The 19,514-nt window shown below is 50.5% G+C and overlaps 1 protein-coding gene across 1 annotated transcript in view; it reads right to left on the bottom strand.

Moving 5' to 3' along the window:
• Nucleotides 1-19,514, bottom strand: part of GTF3C2 (general transcription factor IIIC subunit 2) — a 75,146-nt gene that overhangs the window by 10,169 nt on the left and 45,463 nt on the right. Inside the window, exons 4-7 of the mRNA XM_075595206.1 lie at nt 16,907-16,994; nt 16,353-16,481; nt 11,887-12,063; nt 3,465-3,572 (exon numbers count right to left, since the gene is read on the bottom strand). Coding sequence (XP_075451321.1) covers nt 3,465-3,572; nt 11,887-12,063; nt 16,353-16,481; nt 16,907-16,994 — 502 coding nt within the window. The remainder of the gene's footprint in view (nt 1-3,464; nt 3,573-11,886; nt 12,064-16,352; nt 16,482-16,906; nt 16,995-19,514) is intronic.

Below are 19,514 nucleotides of genomic sequence, written 5' to 3'. Positions count from 1 at the left end.
TCCATATATCTCACCTCTGCACCTCCATATATCTCACCTCTGCACCTCCATATATCTCACCTCTGCACCTCCATATATCTCCCCTCTGCACCGCCATATATCTCCCCTCTGCACCGCCATATATCTCACCTCTGCACCGCCATATATCTCACTTCTGCACCGCCATATATCTCACTTCTGCACCGCCATATATCTCCCCTCTGCACCGCCATATATCTCACCTCTGCACCTCTATATATCTCACCTCTGCACCTCCATATATCTCACCTCTGCACCTCCATATATCTCACCTCTGCACCGCCATATATCTCCCCTCTGCACCGCCATATATCTCCCCTCTGCACCGCCATATATCTCCCCTCTGCACCCCCATATATCTCCCCTCTGCACCCCCATATATCTCACCTCTGCACCTCCATATATCTCCCCTCTGCACCGCCATATATCTCACCTCTGCACCTCCATATATCTCCCCTCTGCACCTCCATATATCTTACCTCTGCACCGCCATATATCTCCCCTCTGCACCGCCATATATCTCCCCTCTGCACCCCCATATATCTCCCCTCTGCACCCCCATATATCTCACCTCTGCACCTCCATATATCTCCCCTCTGCACCGCCATATATCTCACCTCTGCACCGCCATATATCTCCCCTCTGCACCGCCATATATCTCCCCTCTGCACCCCCATATATCTCCCCTCTGCACCCCCATATATCTCACCTCTGCACCTCCATATATCTCCCCTCTGCACCTCCATATATCTCCCCTCTGCACCGCCATATATCTCACCTCTGCACCTCCATATATCTCCCCTCTGCACCGCCATATATCTCCCCTCTGCACCGCCATATATCTCACCTCTGCACCTCCATATATCTCCCCTCTGCACCGCCATATATCTCACCTCTGCACCTCCATATATCTCCCCTCTGCACCGCCATATATCTCCCCTCTGCACCGCCATATATCTCCCCTCTGCATCACCATATATCTCACCTCTGCACCCCCTTATATCTCCCCTCTGCACCGCCATATATCTCCCCTCTGCACAGCCATATATCTCACCTCTGCACCCCCTTATATCTCCCCTCTGCACCGCCATATATCTCCCCTCTGCACAGCCATATATCTCCCCTCTGCACCGCCATATATCTCACCTCTGCACCTCCATATATCTCACCTCTGCACCCCCATATATCTCACCTCTGCACCGCCATATATCTCACCTCTGCACCGCCATATATCTCCCCTCTGCACCCCTATATATCTCCCCTCTGCACCCCTATATATCTCCCCTCTGCACCCCTATATATCTCCCCTCTGCACCCCCATATATCTCACCTCTGCACCTCCATATATCTCACCTCTGCACTCCCATATATCTCACCTCTGCACCCCCATATATCTCACCTCTGCACCTCCATATATCTCACCTCTGCACCTCCATATATCGCACCTCTGCACCCCCATATATCTCCCCTCCGATCTCTCGTTATACTCTTCTGCACCGCCATATATCTCCCCTCTGCACCGCCATATATCTCACCTCTGCACCTCTATATATCTCACCTCTGCACCTCCATATATCTCACCTCTGCACCTCCATATATCTCACCTCTGCACCGCCATATATCTCCCCTCTGCACCGCCATATATCTCCCCTCTGCACCGCCATATATCTCCCCTCTGCACCCCCATATATCTCCCCTCTGCACCCCCATATATCTCACCTCTGCACCTCCATATATCTCCCCTCTGCACCGCCATATATCTCACCTCTGCACCTCCATATATCTCCCCTCTGCACCTCCATATATCTTACCTCTGCACCGCCATATATCTCCCCTCTGCACCGCCATATATCTCCCCTCTGCACCCCCATATATCTCCCCTCTGCACCCCCATATATCTCACCTCTGCACCTCCATATATCTCCCCTCTGCACCGCCATATATCTCACCTCTGCACCGCCATATATCTCCCCTCTGCACCGCCATATATCTCCCCTCTGCACCGCCATATATCTCCCCTCTGCACCCCCATATATCTCCCCTCTGCACCCCCATATATCTCACCTCTGCACCTCCATATATCTCCCCTCTGCACCTCCATATATCTCCCCTCTGCACCGCCATATATCTCACCTCTGCACCTCCATATATCTCCCCTCTGCACCGCCATATATCTCCCCTCTGCACCGCCATATATCTCACCTCTGCACCTCCATATATCTCCCCTCTGCACCGCCATATATCTCACCTCTGCACCTCCATATATCTCCCCTCTGCACCGCCATATATCTCCCCTCTGCACCGCCATATATCTCCCCTCTGCATCACCATATATCTCACCTCTGCACCCCCTTATATCTCCCCTCTGCACCGCCATATATCTCCCCTCTGCACAGCCATATATCTCACCTCTGCACCCCCTTATATCTCCCCTCTGCACCGCCATATATCTCCCCTCTGCACAGCCATATATCTCCCCTCTGCACCGCCATATATCTCACCTCTGCACCTCCATATATCTCACCTCTGCACCCCCATATATCTCACCTCTGCACCGCCATATATCTCACCTCTGCACCGCCATATATCTCCCCTCTGCACCCCTATATATCTCCCCTCTGCACCCCTATATATCTCCCCTCTGCACCCCTATATATCTCCCCTCTGCACCCCCATATATCTCACCTCTGCACCTCCATATATCTCACCTCTGCACTCCCATATATCTCACCTCTGCACCGCCATATATCTCACCTCTGCACCCCCATATATCTCACCTCTGCACCTCCATATATCTCACCTCTGCACCTCCATATATCGCACCTCTGCACCCCCATATATCTCCCCTCCGATCTCTCGTTATACTCTTCTGCACCCCCATATATCTCACCTATGCACCCCCATATATCTCACCTCTGCACCCCCATATACCTCACCTCTGCACCTCCATATATCTCACCTCTGATCTCGTTACACCCCTAATTGTCTCTTTCGCTGAACCCAATGTGGTCTCATCTTCGCACATTTTACACCTACAGCCCTCTCCTGCCTTACCGACCTGCGACTGAGATCAGCGAGAAAGCGCGCTCAGCAATCAGCAGGGCCACTAGCAGGGCCACTAGCAGGGCCACTAGCAGGGCCACTAACAGGGCCACTAGCAGGGTCTAATGAATTCTTCGGGGAACTGCTGAAGTCCCACAGACGGGGGAATAGAACCCATAACACTTTGTGTTCAACATTCAAGACAAACACCTTAACCACTACACCACAACTCCCCAGAACTGGAAGGTGGTGCCTCTGAACATACAGAGGGAAGGGCAGGAACACCCCAATCTCCTGCGCCTCAGAGAAGCCACATAGAGTCATGTTGTTAACATGGAATGACACAGAGACGCCCCCACCGAACACGCATCTCGTGCCCGCAGAGACGGGATCCGGGAGCTCACCTTGTGGATTCCCTCCAGCTGCACACGCTCCATGTTGAGGTCCCCCTTCGTCTCATTGGCATGCATCCTCTTCACTGGCTCTCGGCTCGGCAAGTGATGGAAGTTCCTCTGTGTGTGGGAGAGACGGGGGACAACCATTCACACTCACAATAAGGGTGTGTGTAACTCTGTACATCACAAGCACAATGAGACCTGGCCCCAGAGCACTCACAAGCCAAATGCAAGGCCTTATGTAGCACTCTACCCATAACCTCTCCCATAAAACTAATGCATACCCATAACCTCTCACATAAAACTAATGCATACCCACAACCTCCCCCATAGAACTAATGCATACCCATAACCTCTCCCATAAAACTAATGCATACCCATAACCTCTCCCATAAAACTAATGCATACCCATAACCTCTCCCATAAAACTAATGCATACCCATAAACTATCCCATAAAACTAATGCATACCCATAACCTCCCCCATAAAACTAATGCATACCCATAACCTCTCCCATAAAACTAATGCATACCCATAACCTCTCCCATAAAACTAATGCATACCCATAACCTCCCCCATAAAACTAATGCATACCCATAACCTCTCCCATAAAACTAATGCATACCCATAACCTCTCCCATAAAACTAATGCATACCCATAACCTCTCCCATAAAACGAATGCATACCCATAACCTCTCCCATAAAACTAATGCATACCCATAACCTCTCCCATAAAACTAATGCATACCCATAACCTCTCCCATAAAACTAATGCATACCCATAACCTCTCCCATAAAACTAATGCATACCCATAACCTCTCCCATAAAACTAATGCATACCCATAACCTCTCCCATAAAACTAATGCATACCCATAACCTCTCCCATAAAACTAATGCATACCCATAACCTCTCCCATAAAACTAATGCATACCCATAACCTCTCCCATAAAACTAATGCATACCCATAACCTCTCCCATAAAACTAATGCATACCCATAACCTCTCCCATAAAACTAATGCATACCCATAACCTCTCCCATAAAACTAATGCATACCCATAACCTCTCCCATAAAACTAATGCATACCCATAACCTCTCCCATAAAACTAATGCATACCCATAACCTCTCCCATAAAACTAATGCATACCCATAACCTCTCCCATAAAACTAATGCATACCCATAACCTCCCCCATAAAACTAATGCATACCCATAACCTCTCCCATAAAACTAATGCATACCCATAACCTCCCCCATAATACTAATGCATACCCATAACCTCTCCCATAAAACTAATGCATACCCACAACCTCTCCCATAAAACTAATGCATACCCATAACCTCTCCCATAAAACTAATGCATACCCATAACCTCTCCCATAAAACTAATGCATACCCATAACCTCTCCCATAAAACTAATGCATACCCATAACCTCTCCCATAAAACTAATGCATACCCATAACCTCTCCCATAAAACTAATGCATACCCATAACCTCTCCCATAAAACTAATGCATACCCATAACCTCTCCCATAAAACTAATGCATACCCACAACCTCTCCCATAAAACTAATGCATACCCACAACCTCTCCCATAAAACTAATGCATACCCATAACCTCTCCCATAAAACTAATGCATACCCATAACCTCTCCCATAAAACTAATGCATACCCATAACCTCTCCCATAAAACTAATGCATACCCATAACCTATCCCATAAAACTAATGCATACCCATAACCTATCCCATAAAACTAATGCATACCCACAACCTCTCCCATAAAACTAATGCATACCCATAACCTCTCCCATAAAACTAATGCATACCCATAACCTCTCCCATAAAACTAATGCATACCCATAACCTCCCCCATAAAACTAATGCATACCCATAACCTATCCCATAAAACTAATGCATACCCATAACCAGTGTTCGACAAACATATACAGGCATACCCCGCTTTAAGTACACTCACTTTAAGTACACTCGCGAGTAAGTACACATCGCCCAATAGGCAAACGGCAGCTCACGCATGCGCCTGTCATCACGCCCTGAACAGCAATACCGGCTCCCTACCTGTACCGAAGCTGTGCGCAAGCGGGGAGACTATAGAGCCTGTTACAAATGCGTTATTTACATCAGTTATGCACGTGTATAACGATTGCAGTACAGTACATGCATCAATAAGTGGGGAAAAGGTAGTGCTTCACTTTAAGTACATTTTCGCTTTACATACATGCTCCGGTCCCATTGCGTATGTTAATGCGGGGTATGCCTGTACATTTGCTCGCCCCGGGCGAGTGGATTTAACCCCCGGGCGAGTAAATATTGGCCCAAGCAGCACACGTTTGGTACTAGGTGGGGAGTAGATTTTTTTGTGTGGCGAGTAGATTTTTTGGTGATTTGTCAACCACTGCCCATAACCTATCCCATAAAACTAATGCATACCCATAACCTCTCACATAAAACTAATGCATACCCACAACCTCCCCCATAAAACTAATGCATACCCATAACCTATCCCATAAAACTAATGCATATCCATAACCTCTCCCATAAAACTAATGTATACCCATAACCTCTCCCATAAAACTAATGCATACCCATAACCTCTCCCATAAAACTAATGTATACCCATAACCTCCCCCATAAAACTAATGCATACCCATAACCTATCCCATAAAACTAATGCATACCCATAACCTATCCCATAAAACTAATGCATACCCATAACCTCTCCCATAAAACTAATGCATACCCTTAACCTCTCCCATAAAACTAATGCACACCCATAACCTCTCCCATAAAACTAATGCATACCCATAACCTCCCCCATAAAACTAATGCATACCCACAACCTCTCCCATAAAACTAATGCATACCCATAACCTATCCCATAAAACTAATGCATACCCATAACCTATCCCATAAAACTAATGCATACCCATAACCTCTCCCATAAAACTAATGCATACCCATAACCTCTCCCATAAAACTAATGCATACCCATAACCTATCCCATAAAACTAATGCATACCCATAACCTATCTGATAAAACGAATGCATACCCATAACCAGTGGTTGACAAATCACCAATAAATCTACTCGCCACACAAAAAAATCTACTCGCCACCTAGTACCAAACGTGTGCTGCTTGGGCCAATATTTACTCGCCCAGGGGTTAAATCACTCGCCCGGGGCGAGCAAATGTATAGGTTTGTCGAACACTGCCCATAACCTTTCCCATAAAACTAATGCATACCCATAACCTCTCCCATAAAACTAATGCATACCCATAACCTCTCCCATAAAACTAATGCATACCCATAACCTCTCCCATAAAACTAATGCATACCCATAACCTATCCCATAAAACTAATGCATACCCATAACCTCTCCCATAAAACTAATGCATACCCATAACCTCTCCCATAAAACTAATGCATACCCATAACCTATCCCATAAAACTAATGCATACCCATAACCTATCTGATAAAACGAATGCATACCCATAACCAGTGGTTGACAAATCACCAATAAATCTACTCGCCACACAAAAAAATCTACTCGCCACCTAGTACCAAACGTGTGCTGCTTGGGCCAATATTTACTCGCCCAGGGGTTAAATCACTCGCCCGGGGCGAGCAAATGTATAGGTTTGTCGAACACTGCCCATAACCTTTCCCATAAAACTAATGCATACCCATAACCTCTCCCATAAAACTAATGCATACCCATAACCTCTCCCATAAAACTAATGCATACCCACAACCTCCCCCATAAAACTAATGCATACCCATAACCTCTCCCATAAAACTAATGCATACCCACAACCTCTCCCATAAAACTAATGCATACCCATAACCTCTCCCATAAAACTAATGCATACCCACAACTTCTCCCATAAAACTAATGCATACCCACAACCTCTCCCATAAAACTAATGCATACCCATAACCTCTCCCATAAAACTAATGCATACCCACAACCTCTCCCATAAAACTAATGCATACCCATAACCTCTCCCATAAAACTAATGCATACCCATAACCTCTCCCATAAAACTAATGCATACCCACAACCTCCCCCATAAAACTAATGCATACCCATAACCTCTCCCATAAAACTAATGCATACCCACAACCTCTCCCATAAAACTAATGCATACCCATAACCTCTCCCATAAAACTAATGCATACCCACAACTTCTCCCATAAAACTAATGCATACCCACAACCTCTCCCATAAAACTAATGCATACCCATAACCTCTCCCATAAAACTAATGCATACCCACAACCTCTCCCATAAAACTAATGCATACCCATAACCTCTCCCATAAAACTAATGCATACCCATAACCTCTCCCATAAAACTAATGCATACCCACAACCTCTCCCATAAAACTAATGCATACCCATAACCTCTCCCATAAAACTAATGCATACCCTTAACCTCTCCCATAAAACTAATACATACCCATAACCTCTCCCATAAAACTAATGCATACCCACAACCTCTCCCATCAATCTAATGCATACCTATAACCTATCCCATAAAACTAATGCATACCCATAACCTCTCCCATAAAACTAATACATACCCATAACCTCTCCCATAAAACTAATGCATACCCATAACCTCTCCCATAAAACTAATGCATACCCATAACCTCTCCCATAAAACTAATGCATACCCACAACCTCTCCCATAAAACTAATGCATACCCATAACCTCTCCCATAAAACTAATGCATACCCACAACCTCTCCCATAAAACTAATGCATACCCATAAACTATCCCATAAAACTAATGCATACCCATAACCTCTCCCATAAAACTAATGCATACCCACAACCTCTCCCATAAAACTAATGCATACCCATAACCTCTCCCATAAAACTAATGCATACCCACAACCTCTCCCATAAAACTAATGCATACCCACAACCTCTCCCATAAAACTAATGCATACACATAACCTCTCCCATAAAACTAATGCATACCCATAACCTCTCCCATAAAACTAATGCATACCCACAACCTCTCCCATAAAACTAATGCATACCCATAACCTCTCCCATAAAACTAATGCATACCCACAACCTCTCCCATAAAACTAATGCATACCCACAACCTCTCCCATAAAACTAATGCATACACATAACCTCTCCCATAAAACTAATGCATACCCACAACCTCTCCCATAAAACTAATGCATACCCATAACCTCTCCCATAAAACTAATGCATACCCATAACCTCTCCCATTGTGACTATTGCAATATTTCCAGTATCGGATGTTCCTGCCTCACAGACTATATCCTGCTGCTAAAACTCAGATCAGTCCCTCACTCGCTCCTCCAGAAATCACTGTACTGGTCTTTAACTAAACGATATATTAGATACAAAACGTTCCTCCTCTTTCATCTCTGCTCTCCCGTGATAAAGCCGCCCACTTATTGTACGTACTGTATGCCTGTAAGTCTCCCGCTATATCTCCCCCTGTAAGTCTCCCGCTATATCTCCCCCAGTAAGTCTCCCGCTATATCTCCCCCTGTAAGTCTCCCGCTATATCTCCCCCTGTAAGTCTCCCGCTATATCTCCCCCTGTAAGTCTCTCTATATCTCCCCCTGTAAGTCTCTCTATATCTCCCCCTGTAAGTCTCTCTCTATATCTCCCCCTGTAAGTCTCTCTATATCTCCCCCTGTAAGTCTCTCTATATCTCCCCCTGTAAGTCTCTCTATATCTCCCCCTGTAAGTCTCTCTATATCTCCCCCTGTAAGTCTCTCTATATCTCCCCCTGTAAGTCTCTCTATATCTCCCCCTGTAAGTCTCTCTATATCTCCCCCTGTAAGTCTCTCTATATCTCCCCCTGTAAGTCTCTCTATATCTCCCCCTGTAAGTCTCTCTATATCTCCCCCTGTAAGTCTCTCTATATCCCCCCTGTAAGTCTCTCTATATCTCCCCCTGTAAGTCTCTCTATATCTCCCCCTGTAAGTCTCTCTATATCTCCCCCTGTAAGTCTCCCGCTATATCTCCCCCTGTAAGTCTCTCTATATCTCCCCCTGTAAGTCTCTCTATATCTCCCCCTGTAAGTCTCTCTCTATATCTCCCCCTGTAAGTCTCTCTATATCTCCCCCTGTAAGTCCCTCTATATCTCCCCCTGTAAGTCTCTCTATATCTCCCCCTGTAAGTCTCTCTATATCTCCCCCTGTAAGTCTCTCTATATCTCCCCCTGTAAGTCTCTCTATATCTCCCCCTGTAAGTCTCTCTATATCTCCCCCTGTAAGTCTCTCTATATCTCCCCCTGTAAGTCTCTCTATATCTCCCCCTGTAAGTCTCTCTATATCTCCCCCTGTAAGTCTCTCTATATCCCCCCTGTAAGTCTCTCTATATCTCCCCCTGTAAGTCTCTCTATATCTCCCCCTGTAAGTCTCTCTATATCTCCCCCTGTAAGTCTCTCTATATCTCCCCCTGTAAGTCTCTCTATATCTCCCCCTGTAAGTCTCTCTATAACTCCCCTTGTAAGTCTCTCTATATCTCCCCCTGTAAGTCTCTCTATAACTCCCCTTGTAAGTCTCTCTATATCTCCCCCTGTAAGTCTCTCTATATCTTCCCCTGTAAGTCTCTCTATATCTCCCCCAGTAAGTCTCCCGCTATATCTCCCCCTGTAAGTCTCCCGCTATATCTCCCCCTGTAAGTCTCTCTATATCTCCCCCTGTAAGTCTCTCTATATCTCCCCCTGTAAGTCTCCCGCTATATCTCCCCCTGTAAGTCTCTCTCTATATCTCCCCCTGTAAGTCTCTATCTACTGTATATCTCCCCCTGTAAGTCCCTCAATATCCCCCCTGTAAGCCTCTCTCTATATCTCCTCCTGGAAGTCTCTCTATATCTCTCCCTGTCAGTCTCTATATCCCCCCTGTAAGTCTCTCTCTATATCTTCCCCTGTAAGTTTCTCTATATCTCCCCTGTAAGTCTCTATATCCCCCCTGTAAGTCTCTATATCTCCCCCTGTAAGTCTCCTATCCCTCCCCTGTAAGTCTCTGTATATCTCCCCCTGTAAGTCTCTATATCTCCCCCTGTAAGTCTCTATATCTCCCCCTGTAAGTCTCTATATCTCCCCCTGTAAGTCTCTATATCTCCCCCTGTAAGTCTCCTATCCCTCCCCTGTAAGTCTCTCTCTATATTTCCCCCTGTAAGTTTCCTATCCCTCCCCTGTAAGGCTCTCTATATCTCCCCCTGTAAGTCCCTCTATATCCCCCCTGTAAGTCTCTCTCTATATCTCCCCCTGTAAGTCCCTCTATATCTCCCCCTGTAAGTCTCCTATCCCTCCCCTGTAAGTCTCTCTATATCTCCCCCTGTAAGTCTCCTATCCCTCCCCTGTAAGTCTCTCTCTATATCTCCCCCTGTAAGTCTCTCTATATCTCCCCCTGTAAGTCTCTCTATATCTCCCCCTGTAAGTCTCTATATCCCCCCTGTACAGTAAGTCTCTATATCTCCCCCTGTAAGTCTCCTATCCCTCCCCTGTAAGTCCCTCTATATCTCCCCCTGTAAGTCTCTATATCCCCCCTGTAAGTCTCTATATCTCCCCCTGTAAGTCTCCTATCCCTCCCCTGTAAGTCCCTCTATATCTCCCCCTGTAAGTCTCTCTATATTTCCCCCTGTAAGTCTCTCTATATCTCCCCCTGTAAGTCTCCTATCCCTCCCCTGTAAGGCTCTCTATATCTCCCCCTGTAAGTCTCCTATCCCTCCCCTGTAAGTCCCTCTATATCTCCCCCTGTAAGTCTCTCTATATCTCCCCCTGTAAGTCTCCTATCCCTCCCCTGTAAGGCTCTCTATATCTCCCCCTGTAAGTCTCTCTATATCTCCCCCTGTAAGTTTCTCTATATCTCCCCCTGTAAGTCTCTCTATATCTCTCCCTGTAAGTCTCTCTATATCTCCCCCTGTAAGTCTCCTATCCCTCCCCTGTAAGTCTCTCTATATCTCCCCCTGTAAGTCTCTCTATATCTCCCCCTGTAAGTCTCTCTATATCTCCCCCTGTAAGTCTCCTATCCCTCCCCTGTAAGTCTCCCTATATCTCCCCCTGTGTCACTGTTCTCCCAATGTTTTCTTTGACTTATTGCCCCTATTCCTATGTTGTCCCATGTTCCCCTGTGTTACACCTGTTACACACGATCTATTCACCAGTATACTAGTAACCTCTGCAGTGCTAATATTATATATTACATTACATTGAGCCCTACCCTTCAGCCTCCATATCCCATGAGATCCTAATCCTAAAAACTCCTCTATCAGTCGCTGACTCCTCGCAGCACCTATTCAGGTACCCGGGTTACTCAGGGATCCCCCCACACCTCTCTGTGTTCCCCTAGCACAGCCCGCCCTGCCGGGGTCTCCGGAGCGGAGGCTCGCCTCCCTTACCAGATCCATGTCCCGGAAGACGAGGCTGAATCTCCCCACTGCGGCCCGGAAGGATTTGGGTTTGAAATGGTCCCAGTCGCTGCTCTCCGCCAGGGGTCCGGCTGGCAGCTCTGTGCCGGAGTGCGGGTCCTCGGGGGGTGAGGGGGCATGCGGCAGGAAGTCTGCTTTGTATATAGGCTAAGAGACGGGAGAAGAAATGGGAACAGTCACACAAGGAACCTGCAAACCAGGTGCACAGCGGGGAAATTCTCAGTTTTCAGCCAAAATTCAACTATGAAGTTAATGGGGAAATCTGTCCGAGAATGTCTAGACAAGGAATAAGATTCAACGTGTCCCGTCCCCGTACATCACGGTCTCTGGTGGGAGGGACAGACCCCATGGGACATATGTCCTTTACGTCGGTCAAGGACACCCTGTGGTGGGAGGTTAGGCCTAATGGGCCACAAGTCTCTTCTGTGTCACCCTGCGGTGGGAGGGTCACAGGTCTCTTCTGTGACACCCTGCGGTGGGAGTGTCACAGGTCTCTTCTGTGTCCCCCTGCGGTGGGAACGCCACAGGTCTCTTCTGTGACACCCTGCGGTGGGAGGGCCACAGGTCTCTTCTGTGTCGCCCTGCGGTGGGAGGGTCACAGGTCTCTTCTGTGTCACCCTGCGGTGGGAGGGTCACAGGTCTCTTCTGTGTCACCCTGCGGTGGGAGGGTCACAGGTCTCTTCTGTGTCACCCTGCGGTAGGAGGGCCACAGGTCTCTTCTGTGTCACCCTGCAGTGGGAGGGTCACGGTCTCTTCTGTGTCACCCTGCGGTGGGAGGGTCACAGGTCTCTTCTGTCACCCTCCGGTGGGAGGGTCACAGGTCTCTTCTGTGTCACCCTGCGGTGGGAGGGCCACAGGTCTCTTCTGTCACCCTGTGGTGGGAGGGTCACAGGTCTCTTCTGTGTCACCCTGCGGTGGGAGGGCCAAAGGTCTCTTCTGTCACCCTGCGGTGGGAGGGTCACAGGTCTCTTCTGTGTCACCTTGCGGTGGGAGAGCCACAGGTCTCTTCTGTGTCACCCTGCAGTGGGAGGGTCACAGGTCTCTTCTGTGTCACCCTGCGGTGGGAGGGCCACAGGTCTCTTCTGTGTCACCCTGCGGTGGGAGGCTCACAGGTCTCTTCTGTGTCACCCTGCGGTGGGAGGCTCACAGGTCTCCTCTGGGTCACCCTGTGGTGGGAGTGTCACAGGTCTCTCCTGTCACCCTGCGGTGGGAGGCTCACAGGTCTCCTCTGTGTCACCCTGCAGTGGGAGGGTCACAGGTCTCCTCTGTGTCACCCTGCGGTGGGAGTGTCACAGGTCTCTTCTGTGTCACCCTGTGGTGGGAGGGTCACAGGTCTCTTCTGTGTCACCCTGCGGTGGGAGGGTCACAGGTCTCTTCTGTGTCACCCTGCGGTGGGAGGGTCACAGGTCTCTTCTGTGTCACCCTGCGGTGGGAGGGTCACAGGTCTCTTCTGTGTCACCCTGCGGTGGGAGGGCTACAGGTCTCTTCTGTGTCACCCTGCGGTGGGAGGGTCACAGGTCTCTTCTGTGTCACCCTGCGGTGGGAGGGTCACAGGTCTCTTCTGTGTCACCCTGCGGTGGGAGGGCTACAGGTCTCTTCTGTGTCACCCTGCGGTGGGAGGGTCACAGGTCTCTTCTGTGTCAACCTGCGGTGGGAGGGCTACTGGTCTCTTCTGTGTCACCCTGCGGTGGGAGTGCCACAGGTCTCTTCTGTGTCACCCTGCGGTGGGAGGGCCTGTCACGGTAACTTGTGATAGGTTATAATAATACACACCAAAATATATCTCAGGGTTGAATTGAACATGACTTAGATATAATAAATACAGTTTATTCCTTAAAGAAGGTGAACACACAAGATATACAAATAACAGGCAAAATATACACTTACTTAGGGTTGGAATGATGAAGTAATCAGGTTACACGATTAGCAATTCATGCAGCAATCACGAAAATACACAAAAGACAACAGAGGATAGGCTGGACACTGGTTTATATGCAATTCCAGTCTATACCTTATTATTGAGTGCAGGCCATTGGAGAACAATTACCTGCACCCAATCTCTCCTTGCCACCTCACCTGAGGGGCACCTTAATACCCGCCCACTGGGTGGATATTATTCTAATCAGGGGCTTATTTCCCTAGCCCCCCACCCACAAGCTTGGCGTCTTAAAGTCTGGCTTTGCCAGGATACCCTTTGTCCAAGGTGTGAAGTACAACACTTAATATCAAGTACCCATGTCCTGCATTCCTTTGTGTTCGCACACACAGCAGGGTGGGGGGAGTCTTTGATCAGGAGTTTATGATAGACCACTTGTCTCCCTCCCTGACCATTAACATAACATATGGGCTCTGGGTTTTTATACCAGACCCAAAATACAATTCACTCTTTAATATCTTCACATATTAAAATAATCCGTTCTGCTGGGCCCAGTGGGCTGAAACTCACCAGTCCCTCATGCCGGAGGTGACTCTTCATGGTGGCCAAGTTTCAGCTCTCTGCGACCCCCAGAACCGGAGATACAAAAAACAAGTTAAAATTCTTATTACTTTAATGCAGGATTCTCCGCTCTAAAAATGAATCTCTGCTTTTCACTCTTTCCCATTGAAATCAACGGGCTCCACCGCTATAGGCATCCAATGGAGCAACTCCGAAGTTGAAGTCAATGGGCTTCGCCGCTATAGGCTTTCAATGGGGCAACTCCGCCATTGAAGTCTATGGGCTCCGCCGCTAAAGACTTTCAATGGAGCAACTCCGCCATTGAAATCTATAGGAAAACCACAGTTCTTTACATTTGCCCATACTCCATCTGGTTGTTCGGAGAGGGCTGGAAATGGCCATGCAGTCATGCCGGAGCAGTGACTACCTGCGACCCAAATCCCAGCCCTCTTGTCCTCGCAGAACCGGAGATATGGACTTACACATTCTACAGTTTCGGACTTAGCCGTTTTAATGCCACGCGACTTTCTCCCATTGGAATCAATGGCCGGTGCCGCCATAGGCAATGCATGGGCCTGGCGCCGCCATTGGATTCAATGGGACCTCCGCTCCGCCATTAGAGTCAATGGCGCGACCCTCCTGCTGAGCTCGATCCTTTACGTGGGTCCCTCATTCTCGGACCCGGTGGTGGTTCCAAGGGGCTAGGGGCAAAAAGAATTTTTATTTCTGGGTGCCCTAGAACCTAGGGTTCCCACGCCAATTGTAGTTGACCTTGAACTAGTAGTGATAAAAGCTCTCTTTAAGAAAATGTATCCGCTTTTGCGGTCTGGATGGCTGCCAACCCGTTCCTGGAGGTCGGCGTCGAGGAATCCCCATTGAAGTCAATAGCCCCATTGACTTACAATGGGAAACCGCCGCTCCTCCTCTCGGACGCCACCTGCTGGTCTTCAATGGAAACAGGCCCAAAACCGCTGGATTCGCCATTGGATTGAATGGAACTGCAATGGCGACCTATGGGACACTACAAAATGGAGCCTGATAAGGCGGGAACAAGGAACAAAGGGCTATAATCACTGCCTAACTATTAACCCTTCTCCTCCCGAACGGATCCCAGTAAGTGTGTGGTGCAAACACTGAAATGGTGACAATGCCTTATAACAGGGGAATACACATTTTGATGTTGCAGCAAGGTAAAAACCACATTCCTGGACCGCAGTCCAGTTAACCCCTTGCCTCCCTGGTGAGGTCAGGGGGTGGCCATATGGGGTGCAACCCCTTTAATACCGGGCCATTCTCCCTCTACAAAATCACAAGTCTCTTCTGTGTCACCCTGTGGTGGGAGGGTCACAGGTCTCTTCTGTCACCCTGCGGTGGGACGGTCACAGGTCTCTTCTGTGTCACCCTGCGGTGGGAGGGTCACAGGTCTCTTCTATGTCACCCTGCGGTGGGAGGGTCACAGGTCTCTTCTGTGTCACCCTGCGGTGGGAGGGTCACAGGTCTCTTCTGTGTCACCCTGCGGTGGGAGGGTCACAGGTCTCTTCTGTGTCACCCTGCGGTGGGAGGGTCACAGGTCTCTTCTGTGTCACCCTGCGGTGGGAGGGTCACAGGTCTCTTCTGTGTCACCCTGCGGTGGGATGGTCACAGGTCTATTCTGTGTCACCCTGCGGTGGGAGGGTCACAGGTCTCTTCTGTGTCACCCTGCGGTGGGAAGGTCACAAGTCTCTTCTGTCACCCTGCGGTGGGAGTGCCACAGGTCTCCTCTGGGTCACCCTGCTGTGGGAGAGTCACAGGTCTCTTCTGTGTTACCCTGCTGTGGGAGGGTCACAGGGAAAGATCTAGTGAGGGTTATTCCACTCGTTCAGAACGCCACAATATCCCCCAGAACGTGTCAGGGGGAGCACGGACCCTGCTACATCTGCACCTCTGAGAAACGGGTCGGGCGGTGCAAGAGGATTACAGCAAAAGCGCACATCAGAACCAAAATAACCACAATACGTACGAATCTGCGGTTGGCCGGGCGCTTGGTGTTTATGGAATGGACGTTCAGGTTGGGGAGAACGATCACAATCACCTCCCCGGTGACGTCCCCAGCGGAGAGCGCACTGAGCCAGTCCGAGCCCGAAATACTCTGAGGACAGGAACAGACAGAGGTCAAAGCTGGAAATAGGGGTCAAGGAAGAGACAGAGGTCAGTGTGACCGCACGTACAGACAGAAACAGAACGGACCAGCACCAACTGGGTCAGAACATCACAGGGAGAGGAGACGTTAGCACACACACACAGACACACACAGACACACACAGACACACACAGACACACACAGACACACACCGGGACCGGCACATACTGGGTCAGAACTCCCAGAAAATCAGAGAAAATAAAGGACTTAAGTTCTGCTCTTAGTCTCACAAAGTTTTTTCTTTAAAAAAAGCAGCAATACAGAAAATCTCAGAACGCGCACACGCACACACGCACACACGCACACACGCACGCACACGCACACGCACACACGCACACACACACACACACGCACGCACAGTATAAGTATCTTACCCAGACGGTTCCTTTCCGTGGTGTTACAAAGTAAGGCTTGTACCCCAGGAAGCCGGAGTCCACGTAATGAATGCCACACAGTCCGTGCCTGGAGTCAGGGACAAGGCACAAGGACACGTTTCCGGTTACAATTTTTACGCTCTCCTGCGCTAACGTAAACAGCACCTCTCTTATACAGATCACGGACAGTGTACGCAGGTACAACCAGTCCCTTCCCCGAAGAGCTTGCAATCTAATGTTAGCGTCTAAGACACAAGGAGAGGGCAAATGGAGCAGTACAGGGTTAGTGGCAGGTCCCCGTGTGAGACATGTGGGGGGATCATGATGTGACAGTCACACAGACAGACAGTGTTAGAGACGGAGGTGTCCTTATTTACCCGGGATCCTCATTACATAAGCCACAGATCTCAGCGTAAAGGGAAGGGATACAAACAGCGCACTGCAAGGGAGAGCCCGCAAACGCACTCCAAGGGAGAGCCCACCAACGCACTGCAAGGGACAGCCCGCCAACGCACTGCAAGGGAGAGCCCACCAACGCACTGCAAGGGAAAGCCCACCACCGCACTGCAAGGGACAGCCCACCACCGCACTGCAAGGGAGAGCCCGCCAACGCACTCCAAGGGAGAGCCCACCAACGCACTGCAAAGGAGACCCCGCCAACGCACTGCAAGGGAGAGCCCACCAACGCACTGCAAGGGACAGCCCGCCAACGCACTGCAAGGGAGAGCCCACCAACGCACTGCAAGGGAAAGCCCGCCAACGCACTGCAAGGGAGAGCCCGCCAACGCACTGCAGGGGAGAGCCCACCAACGCACTGCAGGGGAGAGCCCACCAACGCATTGCAAGGGAGAGCCCACCAACGCACTGCAAGGGAAAGCCCACCAACGCATTGCAAGGGAGAGCCCACCAACACACTGCAAGGGAGAGCCCACCAACGCACTGCAAGTGAGAGCCTGCGAACGCACTGCAGGGGAGAGCCCGCCAACGCACTGCAAGGGAGAGCCCGCCAACGCACTGCAAGGGAGAGCCCGCCAACGCACTGCAAGGGAGAGCTCGCCAACGCACTGCAAGGGAGAGACCTCGCCAATGCACTGCCAAGGAGAGACGTCCAAAGCACTGCAAGGGAGAGCCCGCCAACGCACTGCAGGGGAGAGCCCGCCAACGCACTGCAAGGGAGAGCCCACCAACGCATTGCAAGGGAGAGCCCACCAACGCACTGCAAGGGAGAGCCCACCAACGCACTGCAAGGGAGAGCCCACCAACGCACTGCAGGGGAGAGCCCACCAACGCATTGCAAGGGAGAGCCCACCAACGCACTGCAAGGGAGAGCCCACCAACGCATTGCAAGGGGAGCCCACCAACGCACTGCAAGGGAGAGCCCACCAACGCACTGCAAGGGAGAGCCCACCAACGCACTGCAAGGGAGACCTCACCAACGCACTGCAAGGGAGAGCCCGCCAACGCACTGCAAGGGAGAGCCCGCCAACGCACTGCAAGGGAGAGCCCACCAACGCACTGCAAGGGAAACCCCACCAACGCACTGCAAGGGAAAGCCCACCAACGCACTGCAGGGGAGACCTCGCCAACGCACTGCAAGGGAGAGCCCGCCAACGCACTGCAGGGGAGACCTCGCCAACGCACTGCAAGGGAGAGCCCCCAACGCACTGCAAGGGAGAGCCCGCCAACGCACTGCAAGGAAGAGCCCGCCAACGCACTGCAAGGGAGAGCCCCCAACGCACTGCAAGGGAGAGCCCACCAACGCACTGCAAGGGAGAGCCCGCCAACGCACTGCAAGGGAGAGCCCGCCAACGCGCTGCAAGGGAGAGCCCGCCAACGCGCTGCAAGGGAGAGCCCGCCAACGCACTGCAAGGGAGAGCCCGCCAACGCACTGCAAGGGAGAGCCCGCCAACGCACTGCAAGGGAGAGCCCGCCAACGCGCTGCAAGGGAGAGCCCGCCAACGCGCTGCAAGGGAGAGCCCGCCAACGCACTGCAAGGGAGAGCCCGCCAACGCACTGCAAGGGAGAGCCCGCCAACGCACTGCAAGGGAGAGCCCGCCAACGCGCTGCAAGGGAGAGCCCGCCAACGCGCTGCAAGGGAGAGCCCGCCAACGCACTGCAAGGGAGAGCCCGCCAACGCACTGCAAGGGAGAGCCCGCCAACGCACTGCAAGGGAGAGCTCGCCAACGCACTGCAAGGGAGAGACCTCGCCAATGCACTGCCAAGGAGAGACGTCCAAAGCACTGCAAGGGAGAGCCCGCCAACGCACTGCAAGGGAGAGCCCACCAACGCACTGCATGGGAGAGCCCACCAATGCACTGCATGGGAGAGCCCGCCAACGCACTGCAAGGGAGAGCCCGCCAACGCACTGCAAGGGGAGAGCCCGCCAACGCACTGCAAGGGAGAGCCCGCCAACGCACTGCAAGGGAGAGCCCACCAACGCACTGCAAGGGAGAGCCCGCCAACGCATTGCAAGGGAGAGCCCGCCAACGCACTGCAAGGGAGAGCCCGCCAACGCACTGCAAGGGAGAGCCCGCCAACGCACTGCAAGGGAGAGCCCGCCAACGCACTGCAAGGGAGAGCCCGCCAACGCACTGCAAGGGAGAGCCCG

The sequence above is a fragment of the Ascaphus truei genome, chromosome 4 (genome assembly GCF_040206685.1).
Source record: "Ascaphus truei isolate aAscTru1 chromosome 4, aAscTru1.hap1, whole genome shotgun sequence".
Classification (NCBI taxonomy): domain Eukaryota; kingdom Metazoa; phylum Chordata; class Amphibia; order Anura; family Ascaphidae; genus Ascaphus; species Ascaphus truei.
The sequence above is the reverse complement of the archived record's forward strand: the minus strand, read 5'-3'. Positions and strand labels throughout refer to the sequence as shown.